The sequence below is a fragment of the Agelaius phoeniceus genome, assembly GCF_051311805.1.
Source record: "Agelaius phoeniceus isolate bAgePho1 chromosome W unlocalized genomic scaffold, bAgePho1.hap1 SUPER_W_unloc_1, whole genome shotgun sequence".
In the NCBI taxonomy this organism is placed as follows: domain Eukaryota; kingdom Metazoa; phylum Chordata; class Aves; order Passeriformes; family Icteridae; genus Agelaius; species Agelaius phoeniceus.
Genome location: NW_027509866.1, coordinates 953,824 through 980,958, shown reverse-complemented (window position 1 = coordinate 980,958; position 27,135 = coordinate 953,824). Strand labels below are relative to the sequence as shown.

At 52.6% G+C, this 27,135-nt stretch overlaps 1 protein-coding gene across 1 annotated transcript in view; it reads right to left on the bottom strand.

Moving 5' to 3' along the window:
* Positions 1-8,312: 8,312 nt before the first annotated feature.
* LOC143692431 (uncharacterized) overlaps positions 8,313-27,135 on the bottom strand; it is a 230,170-nt gene continuing 211,347 nt past the window's right edge. The window contains 1 exon segment of the mRNA XM_077172663.1: positions 8,313-8,791. Coding sequence (XP_077028778.1) covers positions 8,313-8,791 — 479 coding nt within the window.

Genomic DNA, 27,135 nt, shown 5'->3' with positions numbered 1-27,135 from the left:
TCAGGAGAGGCTGCTTTGAACCAAACCTGGGCCATTCCCTGCAGACTGCCCTGCTGGGACTCACCCAGCCTTGTTCCTGCTCTGGGAAAACCTTCACCCAGGTCCCTGCCTGAGCTCCAGTTGTGCTGGCTGAGTGTGCCAGGAGCAGCCAGGCCTGTGCGTGGGGGCTCTTGGGGAGCCATCCCTGCCCTGCTGCCCTGGGTTTGTGGCCATTTGGCAGAGGGACAAGGCTGGATATCCAGGATTTGTCAGGGGAATCACTCCTAATGCATAAAGTCTCGGTAGCATCTACACTCCCAATTCCATAGGACATGGATGGCAGGAGCTGGTTTAAGTAATTTCTTCTGCCCACACATCATTCCTGGCTCTCTGACAGCAGAAATCGCCAGCATTTCTGCTGCACTCAGAGTTTGCCACTGAGAGATGGGAGAGGCAAAGGATTCCCTGTGGCTCAGGGAAGGTGAGGGGCTGGATGGGCTCATTCCCAACTGCCCTGGCTTTGCACCTTTGGCTGCAATCAGAGCACAATCACACTCCCAGGTCAGCCTGGGACAAACCAGACCCTGCCCAGAGCAGAGGGATCCCTGAGTGTCTCACCCTCTCTCAAGGTCTCTGGGCAAGGTCTCAGCACCCCCTTGTGCCAAAGACACTCACGGCTCCCTGGGCAAACCCAGCAGCATTTCCTCAGCTGTGGCAGCTCTGCCCTTCCCCGTGGGACATTCAGGGAACTCCCAGAGGCTCTAGCACAGATCTGCACCCAGGAGGGCAGCTCAGAGCCTGGCAGGGCACAGCACGGAGATCCCTGGCTGTGCCCATGATGGGATCTCAGGGAGGGGCTCAGCTCATTCCCCTTTCCCATGGACTGCTTTGCCCACAGCCCCACAGGTGCCAGGGAAGCTTGGACACCCCATTCCCATGGACAGCCCTGCCTGGCAGGAATGCCAAGGGCAGTGCCTGACTCAGCTGCTGCAGATGCCAGAGCCTCCCTGAGAGCAGCAGATAACAGTGACAATGTCAGGGCAGGGCAGAAGCAAGAGCAGATGTTGTGGTGCTGTGCCTGAGAGGGCAGGGCAGAGACAGCCGGGCACTCAGGACAGTGTTCCCGTGCCCAGCTGTGCCCGGCACCTCCCACACACCAACAGTGCCCTCCTGCCCCAGCCCTGCTCTCTTCAGCCCCCTCTGCTTCCCTGAGCATCTCCCTGGGCCTGGACATTCCCTCCTGAGAGGAGCCTTTTCCCTGCCAGCACTCACAGAGCCCATCCCAGCCTGTGTGCCCTGGCTGGGGCCCTACAGAAACCTGCCTGTGTGCAGGGCCCTGGCTGGGGCAGGCTCTGTGTGCAGCTGGGCAAGGGCAGCTCAGGAGAGCCCTGCTGGGCCCTGCAAAGGTGATGCTGCTGCTGTGCAGGGCTGAGGAGTGGCTGAGGGCCCTTTGGGAGGCTCCCAGCAGAGACACTAATCAACTTAATTTACAGTTCTGCAGTCCCTGTAAAAGATCAAACATTCCTGTGATGATTCTGCTGTGTCCCTTTCAACTCAGAATGTTCTGTCATTCTGGGATTACAATTCCTGTTCTGCTTCTCTCATCCCCTTGTTTTTTAAAATCAAAAGAGAAAAAAATCCCCTTGCAACAGTGTTAGAACAGTAAAGTAAAAACCAGATATTAATTGGAAGCTTTCAGTTGTCTCAGTGGGGATGGGGAACACCCGGCCCCTGATTTCAGCAATTTATTAAGGTTGATTAATTAGGAAATTTAACAGGAACATCCAATAGGAGATTCACTTGCCCCAGTTACACACCCCTGGCTCAAACCGTTGGAATAGGTTCAAGGGCTTCTTTGCCTTCACTTTTTGTAATGACTTCTCAGATTCTGGTTAAAAACCAAAATGTTCCTATAGGTCCTCTTCCTATAAGACCATACAATATTTCAGGACTATATAAGAGAATAAGACCATACAGTATTTCAGGACTGTATTTAGACAGTCAGGTTATTGTTCTAAAATCTAAGAGAGAGGTAAGGAAACATACTAGACTAAATTAAGGATTAAAGTTATATAAGTATATAATAGTACTTTAATAGAGTTAGTTAAGAGTTTAATAGATTTAAGTAAGGATTATAGTTTTATAACTATATAACAGTAATTAACAGATCTATGAATATATAAAAATATTTAAAAAGCAAAAATCCTTTTGTCATCACCCCAACTTTCCCATCCCTCTCCAAGCAGAAAATTGAAAACACTCTCAGGAAAGTTCCTGATCTTTAGAGACATCCCAGGCTTACCTTCATTTCGGAAGTGCCCTGCGGAGCTGTGCCCAGGCTGGTCTGGAGCTGGGAGCAGCCCTGCCCCACCCAGCCCCTCTCAGCAGCAGCCCCTGCCCTGCTCAGGGTGGCTCCTTCCCCCCAGAGCTTCTCCCCAGCGCTGGGAGCAGCTGCCAGGGCTGGCTGAGAGCTGTCCCTGGCAGGCAGCAGAGTCCCTGCCCCAGCACAGCGCCCTGGGCTGCAGGACCCTGCTCTGCAGGACAGCCCTGGGCACCCCTGGCTGCTCTGCACAAGAGACAAGCAGAGAATGTACTCACAGGCTCTGCAGGCATTGGGATGTTCCAGCTTGAGGAGATGGCTCCAGGAGCTGCAGCTGCACTGTCCTGCAGCCAGAGGTTCCTGTGCCAAGGGCTGGCAGTGATTGTGCCCCAGGCACTTCTCAGCCCCTTCCCAGCCCTGACTGATTGAAGCTCTCTGTGCCTCTGGGCTGTGCCCGCGCTGGCTGCAGGCAGTGCCCCAGCCCTGCTGGGCTGGCACAAGAGCTGCTCATCCAGAGAAATGTGCTTTTGAAGCTGTTCTTGGTGAGCAGGAGCTGCCTCTGGGCCAGGAACCCAGCCCAGCTCAGCAGCACAGACACAGCACAAGGACTTTAATCAGCCTCTGGGGCTTTGTGCTCAGGCCCTGAGCATCAGTCCCTGAGAGGGAGCTGAAGAAACCTGTCCAGAACACTCCAAACTTTCTTTGAATCCAACTCCAAAGTTTCTTGGACTTTTAATGGGTCCCAGTGAGGGACACGACTGAGAAAGAGTCCCCAGGCCCCAGGCAGAGCAGAGAACTGCAGGCAGTGATGACAGGTGGGGACAAAGAGAAGCCAAATCTTGGTGCCCGGGGGCACAGCAGGGTCTGTGCCACCAAGGGCTGGGAGGAGACACCTTGTGCTGAGGCCCTGGGGCCTCCTGGCACAGCCCCAGCCAGGCTGGGCACTGTCAGCCCCTTGTGCTGCCCTCAGCATCCCCCCCTAGCCCACATCCCAGTGGCCTCAAGGATCTGCTGCAAGGAGTCCCTGGGGAGCCTTGCTCAGCAATGGCCCTGGGGGCTCCTTCATGCTCCCTGCAGGGACTGCAGCTTTTTCAAAGGACTCTGGGTTTGGCTTTTGCCTTGGAGTCTCTGAGAGGTTTGTGCAATCATGGCCTCCAATTATCTGCTGTAATTAGTCCCTGGAGATGCTTTGTCAGTAACAACACTCAGTGGGGCTCATTAATGCTTCAGGGTACTTCAGTTATTTGAAGGTGCTTGGTGTTTCCCTTTTGATCCAGACTCTGTGAGAGGTTTGTGCAATCATGGCCCCAAATATCTGCGTTAATGAGTCCCTTGAGAGCTTTGTACTGACACTCAGTGGGGCTCAGTAATGCTTTGAGCCTCTCAAATTTTTTAAGGTAGTTTGGAATTTCCTTTCCACACTGAGACTCTGAGAGGTTTTTGTGCCATCCTGGCCTGCAATTGTCACCTCCAAGGAGTCCATGAGGAGCCCGTGTTGGGGATGGACCTCAGTGGGACCCATTCATGCTTGGAGACACTTTGGGGTTTTCTTCTGACTTTGACTCCTGGAAAGGTTTGTGCAATCTCCTCTCAGGCCCTGAGGTTCAAGGGCTCAGCTCCAAATGCACCACGGGGCTCATTATGATGCAGCAAGTCCTGACAAACCATGGCTCTGCCTTGATTTCCCTCTGCTCTAATGCAGTTTATCAGGAATGTATCTGGAGTGATTTTGGTTTGCTAATTTGAGATTTCTCAGCCAATGCATCTATTAGTGTAGTGGGATCAGTGTTGGCTAATTACCATTGCACTCACTGGAATATATTTACTCATTTCCTGCTGTGAGATAGGATTAGGAGAAAGGCAAAGTAGGCTCAAAATTTTAAAGGGGTATATTGAAAAGTTTATTACCAGTAAATAGAAGAAAGAGTAATAAGAATCTGAACACTTCTCCTCTCCCTTCAACCTTTTCTTTCTTACTGACAATGCAAGGAGACAAAACCGGAAAGTTTCAGTCAGTTTACACCATCTAGAACAGTCTTTCTTCAGTTCACTTAGGGAGAGGAGTCTCGCTTTCATGCTATGGAGAATTCTCCATAAGAAAAAAGTTCTCTCGTGGCTCTCAATTCCCATGAGTACCAGGTGCCCAGAAAATCTGCAATTGTGAAGTCCCTCCCATTTTTCACAGCTTTCCCCACAGCTGTGTTTATGGGCAATGTCAACTTATGGGGTATGAGTTTAAAGATGAGCTGTTCAAGAGAAAAGATTCTCTTCACCTATTTCTGAAATCATCTTCATCTCTGAGAACAGAGATCTTCTTCTTCTCTCCCTGATAGCACAGGATCTCATTACTCTTCTCTCTTTCTCTGTTTAAACTTCTCATGGGATCACAGCTACTTCAACATTTGCCTACTTTAGCATGGAGGTTTTGGCTGAACAGGTCATCTACCCATATTTTCAATTACATATAGGGAAAAAGAGAGTCTGATGTATCAATTACATCCTTCCCCATAGGTTTGCAAGAGGATTTCAGCCCCAAGATCAAGGCATCTCCTCATCCCTTCCATCTGGGGCTCAACTTCCTCTTCAGTGACCTTGGTGTCTTCATGTTGCTCCTCTCTGTGCCTGCACTTTGTCCTTTTCTCTCACTGGAGGAAGGATGGAAGCACTGAAAGAGTTCATATCTCACCCAGAGCCTGCAGATGGTTCCGTGCCCCCGGCCGGGCTCCGTGCTTGCGGCCGGAGCTGTTTTACGATGGAGGTTTCTGCAGCGGCTGCGCTGGGGCTGTGTCAGGATGGGCCGCGCTGGGGCAGGGCCAGGATCTCAGCAGCCAGGCCAGAGCACAGCAGCAGCACGGCCGGGGACCGATGGCTTCTCCTGCCCCTGCCCGGGGCTTGCGGCTGAAGCCCAAGGGTGGCAGAATCTTGGCCGAGCCGGCCCGGCCCGGGGCTGCTCCTGGGGCCAGGCGGATCCTGGCTGGGCCCGGGCTGGCGGCGGGGCAGGGCTCAGCAGGGCCCAGATGTTCCCAACTGCAGCCATGGCCCGGCCCGGCCTCGGCCCCGCGGCCTCCCCTGCCCTGCCCGGCAGCCGATGGGGCCTGGCGGGGTCCCTGGGAAGGGGCCCGGCCCCACGGCAGGAGCCACCCAGCCCAGCCTAGCTGAAACGGGGCCGGGTCAGCCTTGTTACCTCTGTGCCAGCCAGAAGGGAAAGAGACCCTCCCAGGCTTTCCCATCTTTAACATGTGTCTTCACAGAGGCGTGTACAGTTTCCTTAGTCGTTTAACAGATTGTCAATTCTCAAAGATAATTACTGATTGTTTTTTTTGTCAGATATGGAGGAAACTGCTAGCAGCTTCTCTTAGAACATCACTTCCGTGATGCAAAACCACCACAACAGCACAGAGCACAGAGCTCCTTTGTCCATATGTAGTGCTCATGTGCCCAAGGCCTCAAAACCCCTCCTTGGGAGATCTCTGGCCCCTCTCCAAGGTGTTTTCAAATGAAAACATTCAGCTCAGTGTCTAAGAAAATCACCAGAGGACAGGGCCAACCTGACCTGTCTGTCCTAGCTACTTTTTTCTGGGATCAGTCCTTGGATATGCAGAATTTGGGAGGCCAAATTCTAATTTTGGCCAGGGTCTCTGGACCTGAAAGCCGGTTCCTTTCCATAGGAAGGAAGGAACAGAGCCCCAGTGTTTCAGGGGAAGATGAGAAATGGCCACCAGAGGCCAAGGCCAGCCAGAGAAAGCAGGAATTTGTTCTGAGTGATATCCTTGCATATAGGAATTGCTTTAGGGAGAGTTTCAATTTTGGCAATGGGCATCTGAAAAGGGGGGCGGTTCTTTCCCATAGCAAGGAAAGCACGGAGCCCCAGTTTTCCAGGAGCTGATGAGAGGCGGCCTGTGACATTGCAACATCAGCCAGACTTGTCAGGGGACCCCTGGGAGGCCAAGCCAGCCAGACCTGTTCAATGTTCCCTCAGTTCCATGGGGCCCCACAGTGTCCCAATGGTCCCTTGCTTCCCTGAGGCCCTGAGGTGTCATAATGCCCCCTTGGTGACACCAGGCCCTGAAGGGTCCCAATGGTCTCCATGGTTCCATCAGGCCCCACAGAGCCATAATGGTCTCTGGGTTCCATAAGGCCCCGCTGTGTCACCATGGCCCCTTGGTTCCATGGGCTCCAGTGGTGCCACAATGATCCCCTTGGTTCCATGAGGTCTCCACAGTGTCCCAGTGATCTCCATGGGAAGGGAAGAACCCAGCCCCAGTGTTGCAGGGGCAGTCACCAGAGGTCCAGGCCACCCAGGCTTGATGGTACTGGCAGATTGTGCCTGGGAGCAACCCTTGGATATACAGAATTTTGGAGGTGGAATCCCAATTTCAGACATGGACACCTGGAGTGTAAGGATGCTTGTTTTCCATTGGAAAGAAAGCACGGAACACTGATTACACAGTGACATTTGGGGATCTATGGGGAGTATTGGGGATCGTTTCTGCACCTCGTGACCCAACAGGAGCTTCTCTAATAAATGTTGCCTGAAGCTCCCACTGTGGTAATGACAGGAGCCCTGTGAGTGTCTGGGACATCCCAGCTCTTTGGCAGCCTGGGGACTCCTGGGATGTCACCATGGAATGGCTGTGACTGCCTCTGACCCCAGGGCTCTTTACCATGCCCAGAAACCCCTGGGAGGTCTCCATAGAGCCCCTGTCTCTGTGTGTGACATTCCAGCTCTGGAACAGCCTGGAGACTCTTGGAAAGTCCCCATGGAACCCCTCTGAGGGCCTGTGACAAATCTGATCCTTAGCAGGCAACCATCACCAGCCCCCTGATGCTATGGTCAGTTTCCATGGCAACCATCACCAGCCCCCTGTTGCTATGGTCAGTTTCCATGGCAACCATTGCCAGCCCCCTGTTGCTATGGTCAGTTTCCATGGCAACCATCACCAGCCCCCTCTGGCTATGCTCAGTCCCTTGGCAGCTCCATGGAGACCCCATGCCAGGGGTGGTTGCCATGGACACCAGCTCAGGCCTGCAGCCAGAGCCCGTTGCCATGGCAACCATTGGCAGCCCCCATCCCCAGGCTGATGGGATCCCAGAAGCACAGAATTGGCTGAGCTGGGAGGGACCCATCAGGATCCTCCAGTCCAACTGCTGGTCCTGCACAGGACACCCCAACAATGCCAGCCTGGGCCTGGCAGCGCTGGCCAAACGCTGCTGCAGCTCAGAGAGCCCTGGAGCTGGGACCCTTCCCTGGGGAGCCTGGCCAGGGCCCCAGCAGCCTCTGGCCTAAAACCTTTTCCTGACATCCAACCTGAGCCTGCCCCGACTCAGCTGCAGCCGCTCCCTCCACTCCTGTCCCTGGGCACCAGAGGGAAGAGGTTCCCACAGCCCCAGCCAGGGACCCGCTCCCAAGGCTGCTGCCATGGCCACCAGGGCTGCCACCAGCTGGGATGCTCGGTTTCCACGGGCTGGGCTTCAGCAATGGGATTCCCCAATTTCCTGCTCCTGCTAAAACCGCGCTGCCCTCGCTGCCCTCCCGCCTCCCATGGAAAGCACAAAAGGCAAAGATCCTGGGCTGGGATAAGAACAATTTATTGGGAACAGCAACCAGATAAGGAACAAACAGAAATAAAAACAATATTGTCAACAGAAAGGATATGTAAAACTATTTACAGGGAAAAATACAACATCAACAACTGTCTCTGCCTGGCCATGTATTTCCTCCTGTCTGGAAAGGACACCCTTCTCCTCAGGGGGAGAGAGACCCTTTCCTGCCCCTGGCAATGACCTGAGGTAGGAGTGCATGTAATGACAGGACCATGGCCAGACCCTCACGTTCTTCCATCCCACATCATGTCATTGGCAGGGGCAGGAAAAGGGACAGGTGTCTTCCCAGCATGGATCACGGGGAACATGGATCACCAGGGCTCTTCCCAATGTGAGTTCTCCCATGGGGGATGAAGCTGGAGTGGTGCATGAAGCTGTTCCTGCAATCGAGGCATTTGCAGGGCTTCATTTACTGGTGGCTCCGTTGGTGTCTTGTCAAATGAGAGCTGCTGGTGAAGCTCTCCCCACACTGGGGACACTCGTAGGGCCTCTCCCCAGTGTGGATGCGCTGGTGGGTGATGAGGTTGGAGTTGTGCTTGAAGCCCTTCCCGCAGTCTGGGCAGATGAAGGGCCTCTCCTCTGAGTGAATCCGCTGGTGTTGGAGGAGCTGGAAGCTGGTGGGAAACCTCTTCTGACAGTTGGGACACTTGTAGGGCCTCTCCCCAGTGTGGATGCGTTGGTGGATGATGAGGGCAGAGCTGCAGCTGAAGCCCTTCCCACACTCCCCACACTCGTAGGGCCATTCCCCAGTGTGGATCATCTGGTGGCTGATAAGGGTGCTGCTCTGCCTGAAGCTCTTCCCACACTCCAAGCACTTGTGGGACTTCTCCCCATCATGAAGCTGCCCATGGACCACCAGCTCTGAGCTCTGGCTGAAGCTCTGCCCACCTTCCTGGCTCAGGGTGGGTCTTTCCTCCTCAGAGCACCCTGGGCTGGGTTTGGAGCCCCTCCTCCTGTGGGATCTCTGGGGCTTTTCCTCTATGTCGGAATTTGCACCATGGAGCCACTCAAAATGGCCTCTTCCACGCGGTTCTTCTTTGGGGATTTGTCCTCCCTGGTCTCCATCCTCAGCTCCTTGTCTGGGGGAGGAAGGCCAAGGAGAGGATGGGATTTGCCTCTATGCCATAGGGAAGGGGAAGGAGATCCCCCCAGTGCATCCCCAGCAGGACGGGGTTGGCAGCAGGGTTGTCCTGCAGCCGGGGGCTGTGCTGGGCTGGGAGATGGAGCAGGAGAGAGGGGGAAAGGGGCACTGACTTCCTCCTCACCTGCCTGGGGCTCCCAGGGCTCCTTCCTGTTTCTTACAGCCTCCTCCTCTTTTGAGTCAAGGTTTGGGAATGGGAAATCCTGTTTTGGGAACCAAACAAAGGGTGCGCACATTGTCTTTATAGAGGATTTAAAGGAAACCTGGGGGAGAGTCTAAGCCAGAATTACAATTTAATAAGAAAATGAAGTTCAAGGCAATGATACAGAAACACTGCCTTGAACTGACAGAGTCAGGATATAACCTGACACCCTGTTGCTGGTCAGGGTGGTGGCAGCAGTCCCATTAAATGGTGGCTGCAGTCCTGTTGGGAGATGAACGTGATTCTGTCCAAGCAGTGATCCTGTAGAAGGGTCTGGTCTTCCTCTGAAGGTCCAGTGGTGGTTCTGGAGCTCTTGTCCTCTGGGAATCCAGTAGGCAAGCTGCTCCTGGTGTTGCAAGGCTCAGCTTATATGCAGGTAGGAATGCTTGGATCCTCCCCCTGGGCCGAGCATGCCACAATGGGAGGATGGAATTTTATCAGTCCTGCAGTGACACTCAATGGCCCATTCCCAGAAGATATCTCCCCTGGAGGGCGTTATCAGGGCTGAGTCATGGAAGAGATCAAGAACACTGCCCCACCTGTTTCTAGCAGTTGATGAAGATGGGGATTGCAAACATGCATTTGGTTCCATCTTACATTGCAGCCTGAAACAGTGGGGGAATCCCTGCTCAGGGGGTGAACACCACCCCCCTTACCCAAACTGGCTCAGGTGTAAAACCCCCACCCCGGGAAGGCCACACACACAGGGGACAATGTCACACTTGCCCTGCCCCAGGGGAGGTCTCTGTCCTTGTCACTCTGTGGCTGTCCCCCCTTTTCTATTTCACAGGCCGGGGGCTTTTCCAAATCTAAGAATAATTTTTTTCTTTGTCCCTGTAACCTTTGTGACATCTACACAGAGCTTTCCCTTCCTTTTCATACTCTTTTCAGAAAAGAGGTATCACAATGTTTTGGGCCAAATTTCCACTTTTCTTATATTGGAACCTGCCAGCAGCTGAGCTGGAGCTGTGCAGGACCAATGGATTTTGGAATTGCCACAAAATTGCTTCTACTGTCAGTTTATTAAATTTTGGGATTTGTTTGCGTGTTCACCACAAGTGACTTGTGGGAAGAGCAAATTCAAGGCATTTTCTGTAGGGTTAAGTTTGATTTCTGTCAAGAAACAACTTTACTTTGTCCAGTGCCCTGGGGATGCTCAAGGGGTCTCTGAGCCTCTCACACTGGGGGATGCTTGGGAGGGGTTTGGGGGGTTGTCCCTGTCCCTGTCACCCCAGGCCATTCCCTAGGGGTGTCCCTGTCCCTGTCACCCCAGGCCATTCCCCAGGGGTGTCCCTGTCCCTGTCACCCCAGGCCATTCCCCAGGGGTTTCCATCATTCTCACCCCAGGCAATGCCTGGGGGGTCTCCCTCCCTCTCTCCCCTGTGCCAGGGGGTGCTCGGGGCAGTCTCTGTCCCTCTCAGCCCAGGGGATGCTCGGGGCTCTCTGTCCCCTGGCCCTGGGGGATGCTCGGGGGGTCTCCATCCCTCTGGCCTCAGGCAATGCCTGTGCAGGGCTGGGCACCAGGGGCTCTGTGTCCCTCTCACCGCTGAGGCTGCTCGGGGCTGGGGGGGCTTTGCCACCTTCTCACCCCTGGTGAGGCCGGGGGGGGTCTCTGTCCCTCTCAGCCCTGCTGTGACCCCACCCAAACATCATCGGGGTCACAGGGACAGAGACACCCCCAAACCCCCAGAAGGGCTGAACCTGGGATTTGGTTTGGGGCTGAGGATTTAGGAAGGGGCTGGAATTGGGGCTGGGCTTGGAGTTGGGGCTGAGATTTGGATTAGAGCTGGGATTGGGGTTAAGGCTAGACATGGGATTGGCTTTAGGGCTGGGTTTGGGATTGGGTCTGGGGCTGGAATTGGGGCTGGGATTGGAGTTGGGGCTGAGATTTGGATTAGAGCAGGGATTGGAGTTAAGGCTAGACATGGGATTGGCTTTAGGGCTGGGGTTGGGACTGGGTCTGGGGCTACATGAGTCTGGGACTAGGATGTGATTTAATACAGAACTGTGAGTGTGTCTAAACATGGAGTGAGATTGAGACCAGGATCAGGGTCAGGTTTGGGACTGAGCTCACCCAGAGCAGGACAGGAGGGGATGTCACTGTGGGAAGGTTTGGGGAAAATACTGATTTGGGGAGAAACAGGGTGTGAATGCCTTTGGTTGGGGATTCCTCTTGCCCAAGTCCATCTCTAGAAGTCACCTGATGTCCATAAAAACCTTCAAAAATCAAGAGTGAATAAAAAAAAAGCCACCAGGAGTGTCCCATTTCCAGTCTCATCCCTCTGGTGTTCTGGTGGTCCCCTGTCTCTGGGCTGTTGGGGATCCCATGGGTCCTGGGGATCCCCCCTCTCCAGCGTCCTGCTAAGGGATGCAGGCAGATTTTGGGGTCCCAAGGTCCCTCTCTCCAGCCTCCCCTCAATCCAGCCTCTTGGGCTTCCCCCCTCTTCCCACCACCCTGTCCTGCTTTAGGGCAATTTTGGGAGAAAACTCCCGAAAGGGGTTTCCTCTAGAATACAGATTCAGCAGCCCCACCCTCAGCCAGTTCGGGAAAATATTTCCTTGGAGAAAAGTGAAAAAAACACTTTATTTAACAGGCAAAGCATTCACCAGCACAAAAATTGAACAATATTAAGCAATAAAACTTCCTGCTTCTGGAAAATAAGTGACAAACTCCAAAAATCCTTCCTTGAGCTGGAGCTTGGCTCACTCAGTGTCTTATCAGTCTCTTATCAGTCTCTTATCAGTCTCTTATCAGTCCCACCTGTATTGGAAATGCCACAGCCCAGGCTCAGCGCAGTGGGCCACAGGTGGGAGCTGCCAGTGGTGTTCTGGGTGTTCAGTCCAGAGCAGGTTTAAACAGAAGCAAAGAAAAAGAAAAACCACAGTCCAGGGAACTTCTCTGCCTCAGAGAGCTAAAAACTAACTAAAAGCAAAGGAGAGCTCTGTCCCGCCCTCTGTCCATCCAAGAGTCGGAATGTGGAGGAGTGAGTGCAGTGTCTGAAAACAAACTGCAGCTTCTTCCTCCTCCCCTTGGCTCTCAGAACCAGCCTTAAAGGTGCAGAACTCATTTCTGGGCTAAAGGGACCGATGGGGCACGAGCATCATGAAGTCACCCCAGGACGCACCCCTGTCAGGGTCAGGGGGTCCCGTCCCCGCCTCATCTCCGGGCTGCCGGGGGTGCCCCAGCTCCGGTATCGCCCCTTCCCCTCTCCCCGCCCCAGGGGTCCCCCGTTCCACAGCCCCGGCTCTCATGGGGATCCCCAAAACCAATGTCCTGCCCCGTCGGTACCAGGCCATCCCCACTTGGACCCCCCGGGACCCTCCCGAGGGGCGATCGCGGCTCCTCTGCCCCCGAAAAAGCTCCTCTTAGGGAGCCCGGAGATACCCGGGGCTCGAGTCCGGGATCTGCCGGCTCCGAACAATCTCCAAAAAAATCCTCCTGAAGACCCCTGGCTGGAGTTATTTGGGAATTTAGCTACTTGAGCTGGGCTTCTTGTGGGACTTTCAGCAGCCTTGTGTTCCTCACCCTGGAGTAAATGAACCTTGTCAGTCTTGCTGTATCATTTGCTCACTCTCCTCCAGTGATTTTAAGAAACTTTTCAAGGAAGGACAACAAAATATTTTCTTTTTCACTGGCCACCAACAACAGCCATTTTCCCCATCAGTTCTCCCATAAGTTCCCCGGGAGGAAGGAGGGACTGTTTCCAAGTTTCCAAGAGTTCCTCCAGAGAGAACCACAACCTCCTCAGAGTAGGGAACCGTGCTGTTGTCAAAGGCACTTGGGGTCAGACAGCAGTGCCTAAACTCACAATGCCCGAAAAATGTTGCCATCTGGTTAAGAAAATTGTTACAGAGATGCCTCTTCCCCAATTAAAGTGCCAACGAAATCAAATCCATCGTGGATTTTATTGAACAGTAAATGTGAGGTAGAGAGAGAGATGGAAAGAATGAGAAGAGGGCGGCGGGCAAGGGAGTGACAGGGACAGAGACCTCCCCTGGGGCAGGGCAAGTGTGACATTGTCCCCTGTGTGTGTGGCCTTCCCGGGGTGGGGGTTTTACACCTGAGCCAGTTTGGGTAAGGGGGGTGGTGTTCACCCCCTGAGTAGGGATTCCCCCACTGTTTCAGGCTGCAATGTAAGATGGAACCAAATGCATGTTTGCAATCCCCATCTTCATCAACTGCTAGAAACAGGTGGGGCAGTGTTCTTGATCTCTTCCATGACTCAGCCCTGATAACGCCCTCCAGGGGAGATATCTTCTGGGAATGGGCCATTGAGTGTCACTGCAGGACTGATAAAATTCCATCATCCCATTGTGGGATGCTCCGCCCAGGGGGAGGATCCAAGCATTCCTACCTGGATATAAGCTGAGCCTTGCAACACCAGGAGCAGCTTGCCTACTGGATTCCCAGAGGACAAGAGCTCCAGAACCACCACTGGACCTTCAGAGGAAGACCAGACCCATCTACACGATCACTGCTCGGACAGAATCACGCGCATCACTCCAACAGGACTGCAGCCACCATTGAATGGGACTGCAGCCACCAGCCTGACCAGCAGGGTGTCAGGTTATATCCTGACTCTGTCAGTTTAAGGCAGTGTTTCTGCATCATTGCCTTGATCTAAATTTTCTTATTGAATTGCAATTTTAGCTTAGACTCTCTCCCTGTTTTGCCTTCAAACCAGTACAAAAGACGACAATGTACGTACCCTTTGTTTTCTTCCCAGAACAGGATTTCCCATTCCCAAACCTTGATTGGATGGAGGAGGAGGCGAGGAAGAGGAAGGAGCCCTGGGATACCCAGGCAGGTGAGGAGGAAGTCAGTGCCCCTTTCCCCCTCTCTCCTGCTCCATCTCCCAGCCCAGCACGGTCCCCAGCCTCAGGACAACCCTGCTGCCAACCCCATCCTACTGGGGATGCACTGGGGGGATCTCCTTCCCCTTCCCTGTGGCACAGAGGCCAATCCCATCCTCTCCTTGTCCTTCCTACCCCAGGGAAGAAACTGAGGATGGAGACCAGGGAGGAAAAATTTCCGTGGCAGAACGTCATGGAAGAGGCTGTTTTGATTGGCTCCACACTGCAGAAGTCCAATGGAGAGGAAAATCCACAGAAATCATGCAGGAGGGGGCGCTGTAAACCCAGCCCAGGGTGCTCTGAGGAGGAAAGACCCACCCTGAGCCAGGAAGGTGGGCAGAGCTTCAGCCAGAGCCCAGAGCTGGTGGCCCAGGAGCAGCTTCACAATGGGGAGAAGCCCCACAAGTGCTTGGAGTGTGGGAAGAGCTTCAGGCAGAGCAGCACCCTGATCAGCCACCAGATGATCCACACTGGGGAATGGCCCTGCGAGTGTGGGGAGTGTGGGAAGGGCTTCAGCTGCAGCTCTGCTGTCATAAGGCACCAATGCATCCACACCAGGGAGAGGCCCTTCGAGTGTCCCCAGTGTCAGAAGAGGTTTCGGACCAGCTCTGATCTCTGCAAGCACCGCCGGATTCACACCGAGGAAAGGCCCCTTCGCTGCCCTGACTGTGGGAAGTGCTTCAAGCGCAACTCCCACCTCATCACCCACCGCCGCATCCACACTGGGGAGAGGCCCTACGAGTGCCTCACCTGTGGGAAGAAGTTTCAGACCAGCTCCAATCTCCGCCTGCATGAGCACATTCACACCGAGGAGAGGCCCTTCCACTGCCCTGATTGTGGGAGGGGCTTCAAGAAAAAGTTCTCCCTTATCAGGCACCGGCGCATCCATACTGGGGAGAGGCCTGATGACTTCTCCACATCATGGCAAGAGCTTCTCCATGAGCTCGGGCTTGATCAGACACCAATGGAGTCACCAGCAACGGAAGTTTTGCGGGTGCCTAAACTGCAGGAAGAACTTCATACGCCACTCCAGCTTCTTTCCCCATTGGAGGTCCCATGTTGGGAAGAGCCCTGGGGATCCATTTTCCCTGTGATCCATGCTGGGAAGACACCTGTCCCTTTTGCTGCCCCTCCCAATGACCTGATGTGGGATGGAAGAACATGAGGGCCTGGCCATGGCCCTGTCATTACATTCACTCCCACCTCAGGTCATTGCCAGGGGCAGGAAAGGGACTCTCTCTCTCCCTCCTGACAAGAAGGGTGTCCTTTCCAGGCAGGGGGAAATTGTAGCCAGGAAGAGACAGTCAGTTGTGTTGTAGTTTTCCCTTTTTCTTATCACATCTGTTATCAGTATTGTTCCTGTTCCTGTTTGTTCCTTATCTCATTGCTGTTCCCAATAAATTGTTCTTATCCCAGCCCGGGATCTTTGCCTTTTGTGCTTTCTACAGGAGGCAGGAGGGCAGCGAGGGCAGCGCCATTTTAGCGGCAGCAGGAAATTGGAGAATCCCATTCCTGAAGCCCGGCCCGTGGAAACTGAGCATCCCAGCTGGTGCCAGCCCTGGTGTCCGAGGCAACCACCCCTGGCATGGGGTCTCCATGGAGCTGCCAAGGGACTGAGCATAGCAACAGGGGGCTGGTGATGGTTGCCATGGAAACTGACCCTAGCAACATGGGGCTGGGGATGGTTGCCTGCTAAGGATCAGATTTGTCACAGGCCCTCAGAGGGGTTCCATGGGTACTTTCCAAAGAGCCTCCAGGCTGTTCCAGAGCTGGAATGTCACAGGCATGGACAGGGGCTCCATGGAGACCTCCCAAGGCTTTCTGGGATGGTAAAGAGCCCTGTGGTCAGAGGCAGTCACAGCCATCCCATGCTGACATCCCAGGGCACCTTGGGCAGCAAAGGCACCGATCTGTCACTGGCACTCACGGGGGCTCCACGGTGACATCCCAGGAGTGCCCAGGCTGCCAAAGAGCCGGGATGTCCCAGGCACTCACAGGGGTTCCTGTCATGGGCACAGTGGGAGCTTCAGGCAAAAGCTTTATTTCTTTATTGGAGAAACTCCTGCTGAGACATGAGGTGGAGAAATGACACCTAACAGCCACCATGGATCCTCAAACCCCTGCAGGACCCCTAGACTTCTAAAATTCCTTCTACGAGGGGAGACTGTGAGCAGCTGGATCCAATCCCAGCCCCAGAATTTGTCAAAGGTCTAAAGGATTGGACAGTTGGAATAGAACTTTAACCCAATTTGTCCCACAGGATTAACAATGAAATGCCAGATAAATTAGTATAAATACAGCTCTGATTGATTCTGATCATGATCAGACAGAAAAATCTTAACTAGAGGTATTTACTGCACACGTCAGGAGCTATAACAATTATTAGAATATAGTGCTCTAGGCAGCAATATTGAAGTCAGCAGGGCCTTGCTGGAGTTGTTGGAGGCCATTGCAGGCAGAGCCTCCTGCTCCAGCAGGAACTGCTTTTCCTGTGCCATCAGCAGGGCAGGTCCCGCTGCAGGAAAAGCCCCAGGCCAGCCCCAGCACAGGGAAGGCCTCGGGCACAAGGGCAGAGTGCCGTGCTGGGAGCTGTGCCAGGGACAGCCTGAAGCACCAAAGGCACCTTGGCAGCAGCAGCTGCTTGCAGGCCATGGCCAGAAGCCTCCCTTGGCAGCCCGGCCTGGTGGCCACCACTGCAAAGCTGCTGCCTCAGGGCTCATTCCTGGCTGGCCTCTGAAAAGCCACTTGTGCTCCAGGAACCTGACTGGGAAGCCATTTGCCTCAGCACCTCGGGGACAAGATATCAATGACAAAACTCTTCATGCCAGCAGAGCCAAGGCAGGGGCAGAGGAAAGGGCAGAGCCAGGCCCAGGGGACAGGGCTGCCATGGTGATGGCTGTGAGGGCACTGCCCTTGCAGCAGCCTGGCTGCCCTCAGCAGACATTCTGGCCAGAAGCGTTGTGAGGGCACCCAGCACAGCAGAGAACCCACACTGCAGGAATTCTGTCCTTGGGGATGAGAGGGTTTCACTGGGTTAAGGTGCAGAAATCTTCTGACCTTGGGCAATTCCTGGAATGGGGAATCCACTTCTCTGGAAAAACAGCTGTAGTTTCATGCCACTCTCATAATTGCAAAATATTTCCTCTTCTAACAGATGTAAATCTGCCCTCATTCAGTTTATTTGTATTGACTCTTTTTTTGTCACTGCAAGATTTAGGAGAAAATAACTTTGATCTCTATTTTTCCATTTTCACAGTCCTTGGAGAGGACCCAAAAATCTCCCAAGATGGGGTTTGGAGGTCTCATCACAAAACCAGCAGGGAGAATCTGCAGGCTCTGGGGTCAGTGGTGTGGAGCCTGAGGACAGAACAGGAGTAGCCTGGGAGGGATTGAAGGGTGGTTTCAGAGAGGCTGGAGCTTTTCTTCATAGTGGGAATGAGCCTGAAGAAGATATAATAGCACCAAGGGCAGCTGGGGAGGCACAGACTGGACATCACGAGAAAGGAATTTCCCTGCCAGGGCAGGGCTGTGGTGCAGCACGTCCCCCAGCAGGAGCCTGGAGCAGCCCCAGGCTTTGTGTGGGCAGGCAGAGGCAGGCAGGAGGCAGAGCTGTCAGCAAAGGAAGGGGCCAGCCAGGTGGGGCAGCCGGGGGATGCCCACAGCCTGCAGGGACAGAGGCGCAGGTTTGCTCAGCACCAGAGACACCTTTGCCTTGCTTGTCCCCAGCTGTCATCACTGCCACCAGTGTTCTGCTCTACCTGGAACCTGGTAGAGGTTGACACGGTGACATCACCGGGTGGCTGTGTAACATAATAGAGCAGGCTGTGACATCACAGAGGACACATTCTCAGTCCTTTCCCTCAGAAGGTTCTATTTAAAGTTTAAAGTATGAGAAACTTCAGTGTTTCTCTTTCTTTTTGAGTCCCTGAGAAGTTCTTTGAGCACACTCTGAGGGACTGAGTCTGATGCAAAGAGCACCAAAGCCCCAGAGGGTCATTACAGTCCTTGTGCTGTGACTGTGCTGCTGAGCTGGGCTGGGCTCCTGGCCCAGAGGCAGCTCCTGGCAAGGGCAGCAGAGCTGCAGAGAGACAGCTCTGGCCAGGAGCAGCTCCTGTGCACAGCCCAGCAGGGCTGGGGCACTGCCAGGGCCCCTCAGGGACACCAGCAGGGCACAGACAGAGCTCCCAGGGGCTCAGCACTGGCAGGGGCTGTGGCATGTCCCAGAGGGGGCTGTGTCACAGCAGCTCCTCTGGGGCTGTGTCATGGAGGCACAGAGCAGCTGGGATGTCAGCAAGGGGCTGTGTGACAGCACAGAGTGGGCTGTGTGAGGGCACAGATTGGGCTATGACATCACAGAGTTTGTTGTGTGAGGTCACTGAGCAGCTATAGCATCATAGAGGGGACTGTGTGACATCACAGAGCAGGCTGTGACATCATGGCATGGCTGTGTGACATCATGGAGCAGGCTGTGAGGTCAAAGTGTGTGCTGTGACATTACAGAGTAGCAGTATGACATCACAGAGAGGGCTTTGTGACATCACTGAGGGGATTGTGACTTCACACAGCTGTCTGTCACATCATAGTGTGAGGCCATAGAGCAGACTCTGCCATCATAGAGGGTGGCTCTGTGACATGAGGGAGTGGGTTGTGACATCACGGGGTGGCTGTGTAATATCATAGAGCAGCCTGTGACATCACAGAACAAATGGTGACATGACAGTGTGACTCTTTGATATCAGAGTCCTCTGTGACATCACAGAGCAGCTGTGTAACATCACAGAAGAGTGTGTGACATCACAGGGGACTGTGCGACATCATAGGAGTCAATGTGACATCACAGGGACTGTGTGACATCACGGGGACTGTGTGACATCACAGGGGCTGTGTGAGGTCACTGGGGAGGTCACTCTGCCCCGGCCCCCCTCACAGTTCCCCCCAGAGCAGTCCAACCCTGCTCGTGCACAGCAGGGTCCCCTGTCCCCCCGGGTCCCCCCGCCCCCGGCACCGCAGCCTCCCCCAGAGGATGTTCCACGAGATCGACCCCAGAGCCTGACACGGGGACGGGGGGCCGGGGCCCTGGGGGTGGCACAGGGGGACAGGGACCCCCGGCAGCGTCCCCGTGTCCCCCAGGGCCAGAGCCTGGGCCAGGGATCCCTCACCCTGGTACCAACGAGGCCTTGAGAGCACTGAAAAAATCCCCAGCAAGGGAGCAGCAAAAACCCGATTGAATATTAAGCAACAGCAGCACAAAGTTCCTTGGCAAGAGTCACTCTGCTCCTGACTGGACAATTCAGGCACACCAAGGAAACAAAGCAACAGCAAAACCAAATAAAATCCAGACAATCAAACCAGAAGTGAACTGAGAATTGTCCCTGTGTTTATGAGACACAAGGACAGTGAGGGTAAAAGAAATCTGGCCCAAAAGCTTAACAGAGCTCAAACTTAATAGGACTTAACATAACCTTAACTGATACCTTCAACTTCACAATTAAGCAAAAGAACAGCACTTAACAGTATTTAACCTAAATTATAACCTATGACTTTGCAATTTAACAGAGGAATAACATTTAACTGTATTTAACTCCGCTTATGACTTATACTAAATAACTTACCAGAAGAACAACTCTTAGAAACATTTAACTTTACTTAGACCTTGTGATTTAACCTTACCTACAGGCCTGACTGACTCAGCTATCCAGGGCTCTCAAACCCCTCAGAGAGCAGGATTTCTGCCACATTTCCCCAGCACGGGCACTCCTGTGTGCACACAGACACAAAGAGTCAGTGCAAGGCACCTGTGAGAAATTCCCGTGAGGGCAGGAAATGCTCCCTGTGGATCCTTTGGCATCTCCCCAGTGGGCCAAGGGTTGAGCCTGGAGGAGTGGGGGGATTGGCCCAGGCTCTATCATTGTTGGGGATCCCCGAGTGCAGCAAACGGGAGAGTTCCCGGCTGGGAGAGGCCCCATTCAGAGGGAGTCGCTGGCCCAGGAGAGCTCCAAGGGCTCCTTTTGGAGCGCTGTTTGCAGGGCCCCAAGGGAGGGGCTTCAGTCCCAGCAATGGTTCATCCTGGCCACACTTGGCACCAACAGCTTTCTTTGGCAGGGTGAGAACAGGGATGTTGTGCCACGGAGGGAACAAAACCAGTTCCCAGGGCTGCTCCTCCAGAAAGCAGGAGCTGGTTGGGCAGCAGCAGTGCCTGGAGCAGACAGTGTTTGTGATGAGCTGCAGAGGAGCTGAGCCCAGGGGCTGTTGGCCAAGGCCGAGCCCCAAGGAGCATTTCTCAGCTTGCAGGGCAGCCTGAGAAGGGGAGGGGGGAATGCAGCAGCACAGGGCCATGGAACCAAGGGAGCATTGTGACACTGTGGGGCCCTGTGACACCAAGGGACCATTGTGACACCGTGGGGCCTCATTGAACTGTGGAGACCATTAAGACACTTTGGGGTGTCATGGAACAAAAGAGTCATTGTGACACTGAGGGGACTCAAGGGATCATGGAGACCATTGTGACACTATGAGGCCCCATGGAATAAGGAAAGCATTGTGACACTCTGAGGCCTCATGGAACCAGTGAGACCATTGTGACCCTGGGGGTCCCCACAGAACCAAGAGGACCATTTTGAATTCTGCAGGGCCTTGTGAAACCAAGAGGCCTTTGTGACACTGCAGGGCTGCATGCAACCAAAGGTCCAGGGTGACATTGCAGAGCCTGATGTCATCAGTTGACCATTGTGACCTTGTGGAGCCAAAGGAGACCATTGTGACACTGCAGGGCTGCGTAGAACCAAGGGGCCATGGTAAAATTGTGGAACCCCATTGAACCAAGGGTACATTGTGACACTGCAGGACTGCATGGAACCAAAGGGTTACACAGAGGGGCCTCCACTCATCAATGGTCCATTGTGACACTGTGGAGCCAAAGGAGACCATTGTGACACTGAAAACCCCCAGGATCCAAAGGACCATTGTGACATTGCAGGGCTCATGGAACAGAGGAGTCCCATGACATTGTGGGGCCTGGGGAAGCACAGAGACTATTGTGATACTTGGTGGCCTTCTGGAACCTAGGAGGAATTGTGACACTCTGGGACCCCATTGAACCAAGGGTCCATTGTGACCCCATGGAACAAAGGGGACCACGGTGATAATGCAGGGCGTCATAAAACCAACAGAATATGGAACAGGTCTGCTTATTTTGGCCTCCCATGGACTGCCTGACTGGTCCAATTGAACTTGGCATGTTGGGGGTCTCTTCTTATCAGCTGCTGAAACACTGGGGCTCTGTGCTTTCCTTCCCAATGGAAAAAAACTGTCCTTCTCCTCCAGGCACCCATGGCCAGAATTGGGATTTTGCCTCCAAATTTCCTTATATCCAGGGATTGTTCCCATAGGAGTATTGCCAGAACAAGTTTGGCTCTTAATGGTTTCACAAGGGTCACTTCACATCTGTCTCCAAAACACTGGGAAGACTCCGTACATTCCTTCTTATAGAAAAGAACTGTCCTGCTTCTCCAGGCATCCATGGCCGTGATTGGGCTTCCACCTCCAGAATTCCCTAAATCCAAAGATAGCTCCCAGACAAAATATGTCATTTCTGACAAGTCTGGATGGCCTTGGCCTAGTGAGGCTCTCATCTGCCTTCCAAACACTGGGGCTCCATGGTTTACTTCCTGTGGAAACAAACTGTCCTGCTCAGCCAGGTGTCCATGGCCAGAAATGGGATTTCCACCTCCAGCATTGCCTGTTGTGACAGCCTGGAGGAGATTGTTGGATCAAAACATTTCATGTGTGGGGGAGGAAGGGGCAGGTCCAGCCTTGCCCTGTGACCCCAGCCCTGCCCTGCCCTGGAACCCCAATCCCCCCAGAGCCTCTATCCCAGCCCAGCAGTGGCTGCCAGTCCCTGGCCCAGCACAGGCAATGCTCCACAGCCACCTCTGCGGCCCCAGCCCAGCTCCTGAGGGACCAAATGAGCCCAAGCCCCACCTGGGGGAAGGGCCCAGGGAGACCAAGGGGTATTGAAGGCTGACCACAAGGCAAGCACACATCTTGACCCTACCTCCTCTTGGAATTTCCATCTGAACAGTGCTGGAATCCAGGGCTTTGTAGCTGTGTGTGTGCTCCTCTGTATCTTTTTTGTCTTTCTCTCTTTCTGTGTATTCTTCTCTGTTTCTGTGCTCCTGCAAATTTTGATTAATATTAAATTGAACAGACTTGGAGTTTGTGAAGTTCAATGGGCTAAGTCAATGCTTTGAAAAGTGTTTTTTGTTGATTGAATGTCTGTCGTAATTTGACATGAGAAGAATTTTTGAAAAGTAATACAAAACTTTTTGTGTAACTGACAATCTGTTAAATCACTGAGATACTGAACATGCCTCTGTTAACCACATATGCTAAAGATGAAAAAACCCAGAAACCTCCTCTTTCTTTGCCAGTCAACAAAGAAGCAGCGGGCCCTGGCCCGGGCCCCCATCTCAACCAAACCAAACCAAACCAAACCAAACCAAACCAAACCAAACCAAACCAAGCAACCCTGCCATGGGCTGAGCCCCTTCCCCCCTCCCCAGGCCGCCCCCTCCCCATCGGCCCCGTTCTGACCAAACCAAACCCCAACAACTCCCAAACAGGAAAACAAAAGAGGCTACAAAACCCCAACCAGAACAAAGACAGCCACAGCTGTTAAAATCTCACCATCAAGTCCCCGCCCCCCAACACAACTAAAACCAAAAACCCCTAAAACTTACAACCCAAACAAAATAACCCTACAACTAAAATTAAACAAAAAGCCCCCAGAAATGAACCATGAAACCAGTCTTAACACAACCCAACCATAACTTCAACCACAAGTTACTGGCAGGTAAGGTTTTAACCATTTCAATACTTCAATCCTCCATCAAGTAAAAGGGAAAAACAAAACACAAACATAAAGAAATTATAAAACCATCAAAGTCAGTAAAGAAGACATGAAATCTCAAATAAAAAAAAAGAAAAAGTACCTAAATCTTAAAAATAAAATCCTCTTATAAACTATAAAGAAAAAACTCTTTTTTATAGCACATAAAAATATAAAAAAATAAAAATATTCAAAATATTATCAAACAAAAAACCTGCATCCTAAAACAAACCAAATGTTAAAATAACTGTCATTTCATAAAAAGTTAAAACAGGAAAAGATAAAAACATAATACAGTATCCCCAAGAGAAGATCTCTATTCCCAGAAATAAAAATAATTTCAAAAGTAAATAATAAAAGCTTTTACCTTTAAATTACTCATCTTTAAAACAATACCCCATAAGTTGACATGGCCCATCAACAAGCTGTAGAAAAGCTTATGGCAATAAAAACAACTTAACAATACCAAAGTTCCACAGAAATGATATCCTTGACAAAATTAAGAACCACAAAAAACCAATTTTTTCCTTTTGAAAAAAAATCTCCATAACCTTAACAAGAAAAACTTCTCTCCCTAAGTAAAATAAAAAAAGACTATTCTAGAAATAGTAACCTAACTAGAAATTGAATTTTTACTTTCTTTATATTGTCAGTAAAAAGAAAAAGTTATAAAGAAAAATAAAGTGTTCCAAGAATTTAATTCTTACTCCTTTTTTCTTTCTTAATTTACTGTTAATAAAAATTTCTTTATACAGTTTTAAAATTTTGAACCCACTTTACCTTTCTTGTAATCCAATCTCAGAACAAAATAAATGCATAAATAATTAACCAACACTAAAACCCACAATGCTCATCAAATCATTGGTTAAGAAATCTCAAGATAAGAAAAACCTTAAATTAACAACCCAAAACCACTACAATGTCCTAATAAAACTTTTGCCAAAGTTTCCCTGATTTTCTAAAGTTCCCAGTAAAGGCTGTTTTATAGTTTGCAGCTCCCAAGAATCTCTTGTACTGGTATTTCTCCAGGGAGTCCAACTCAGAGTATACAAACAATTTTAATTCCTTTAAATGTCTCCTTGAGAGAGTTGTTTGAGGGATGAGAGTCACAGCTTGTCTGTGCTGCTTGGCCCAGCCCAGGCAGGGCTTTCCCAGCCACATTCCACACTCCATTGCCCAGCTGGAGCCGCTGGTGCCTCTGAGTTGTGCTGCCCCAGCCCCAGGGACGCTCTCCTTGTCTGCCCATTCCCCCACGGTCTCTGGGCAGGGATGGCCTCAGTGGGGGCTGCTGACATCCTCAGCAACTTGGAGGCTGCTGCTGAATTTCACTGCTCCAGAGGCTTGTTCAGCCTTCAGCTCTTCAGTGCAGGAATTCAGTGTCCCAGGGCTCATGAACATTCAGAACACCTGAATAAGCCAAGCCTCTGGGAATAACTTGATTTTAATTTTCAAATCATTAGTGGTTAATTAGATTTCAGTAGTGTATTCAAAGTGAATACATGATATTTAAAAAGACAGTGAGAAAACATTTTTTAGGTCCTGTTAAGGATTTTTTCCTGTTTATAAATCGATATGTGCTGTCTCCAATTGACGCTGAATCCAAGTACCTCCTCATGCAGCTGGAATAGATATGAAAATCAAGACCCTTCATGGCTGACAATCAATCAGACTCTGTCCCTACCCCCAGCCCACCTTTTCCCCCATCCAAGCCCTGGCACTCAGAGCAGCCTTGTGCAAATCTGAGCTCCCTCCAGCCCAGGCTGCACCTGCAGCTTTCAGCTCCTTGGCTCCTACTCCCACCTGCTTTCCTTGCAGAAGGAGCTGCTCGAGACACAGAGGGATGTTCATTTCTTGTCAGCCAACAAAGCCAAGGGAAGGCACAGCTCCATCAAATGCCAAAGTCATTCCTCTGCTGGATATTTAATCCACTTTGCACAGCAGACAGTCTCAGAGCAATGGAAAACACCTTCTGTGCCCAGCACAGATCCCAAGGTCCCCCCAAACCCTCCCTGCCCCGATTCTGCCCAGATTTGCTCTTTGCACACACGAGTCACAGGCTGAAGTCAGGAGCTCCCTCCATGCCCAGAGGGAGGAAAAGAGAGAAAGGGGATGAAGAGCTCTCCTGTGCAGAGCCAAGGTCCAAGTGCAGCCCCTGCAGTGGGAACCACAACTCATCAGGTTTGTGTCCTTTGGGCTCAGGACCTGGTGACACTCAGAGGCACAGAAAGGTTTCTTGCCAACAAACACAAGCTGAACATTTGAACAGTTTAATAACCATCACAGCTCTTCTCTCAGCTGCTCTCTGTGATGTCCCAGCAGCTTCTGACATGTCCACCATCCCCAAGGGATTTCTTACAGGAACAGTTTTAGACAGAGACATAGGCAAAGGTAATTTAGTGATACATATAAACACAATTAGGATGTTTACATGTAATGTGGACTTGTATATGTAATATCTGAAGTTCAAATATATACCACTAATGTGGTATATATTTGAACTTCAGAAAGATTGGCAACTAGCTGAAGTTCAAAGCATGAAACCAGTCATTTGATAGGCACTTGAACGACCAGAGAGCATCTGGATGAGAAAATCTGGGAGTGATGGAAGGGACATAGATACAGTTGCTCTAAATAAAGAGATGTTCTTAGACATGCACATTTGAACAGGGGAGCTGGAAACACCTGAAGGAAGTGGGGTCATTAAATATTAGAGTGAATGTCAGTGGCAAAGGTAGAGGGGAAGATGAGTATTTCTTCTCCTGCCATCAGGAGAAGAATCCAGTAGATCCAGGAAATTCCTGTTCCTGCTGGGAAAAGTTTGCCATTTCTTAAAAGTACTCAAGTGACCCAGATAATAAAGATTTGCTTGTATTATAAAACCAACAAGTATTAAAACCTGTGCCCCTTTCCAGGCAGACATCAGCTGTGTCCCCATGGACAGGCAGTGCCACTTGTGCCCTGAGGTGCCCAGCTGGGATTGAATCTCTCTGAGAGCACCTGAGGGAGAGCAGAGCACCTTGCAAGCTGCAGGTCCCTGACAGCCCCACAGGGCTCCTGTGCCATCAACATCTGCTCTGCTCCAGTCTGAAACAGGGCCCAGCATGGTGCTGGGATCATCAGAGAGCTGAGTTGTGTGCTGGAATTCAATGGCCTCCCCATCCCAAAGCAGCCCTGCATTTCCCTCCTGCAGCCTTGGTCTCCAGCCCAGCCATGGAGGCTCTTTGGGCTCGCGAGTGTTGCTGCAGTCCCCAAGGGAAGTTGAGCTCTGCCTTTGGCACAGTCAGGCCTGGCCAGCACAGGCCATGCTCAGCAATTGCTTGTGTGTGCCTGGCCTTGCTGTCAGCCCCGGCAGCGGCTGCGTGGCCCCTTTGTGGCCCTGTGCTGGCCCAGCCATGGTGGCCCAGCCCCTGGGCAGGCCCAGCCCAGGCCAGGAGCATTGCGGCTGGGAACGGCCCCTGTGCCGTGGTGCCCACAGCAGCCTTGGGGCTCTGTGCCCCATGGCCTCCCTGCTGGGCAGCCTCTGCCAGCTCCTGCAGAGCCCGTGGCACCTGTGGGGCTGCACAGACAGCCCTGCCCCGGGCTCTGCCGGCCTCTGGGCCAGCAGAGAGGCAGGCAGGGCTGGCCATGGCCGGGAACACGCCCTGAGCCCCGCAGGAGGATGGAGCTGGGCCACAGCCAAACTCAGCCCAGGCCAAAGCTGGACTCAGCAGCCAGGGCTGCCAACGCATGGGCACAGAGGCTGGCGCTGACAAATGTCCTGGGCCCCCTCCCTGCTCTGTCCCTGCCACCAAGGGCACAGAGCAGCCTCCTCTCTGGGCCACTTGCCTGTTTGCAATGCCTTGCGCAGGTGCTGGCCCTGCCCCACAAGGCCTGGCCTGAGTCCTGCCCCTGCACACTCAGCCAGGCTGAGATGGACACTGATGGTTTCTGGGCCAGGCTCTCGGAGCCCAGCCCAGCTCCCTGCAAGCTCTGCCAGCTGCCCTGAGCTCTGGGCAGCACCAAGGGCCTCTCTGAGCCCAGCCCAGCCCAGCCGGCTCTGGCCCCACATCTCTGCTCAGCCCAGGCTGCTCTGGGCACTGGCCCCACGGCCTCAGCCCCTGCCAAGGGCACAGCAGCAGCTGCAGCTGCCACAGGACTCAGCCCCAGCC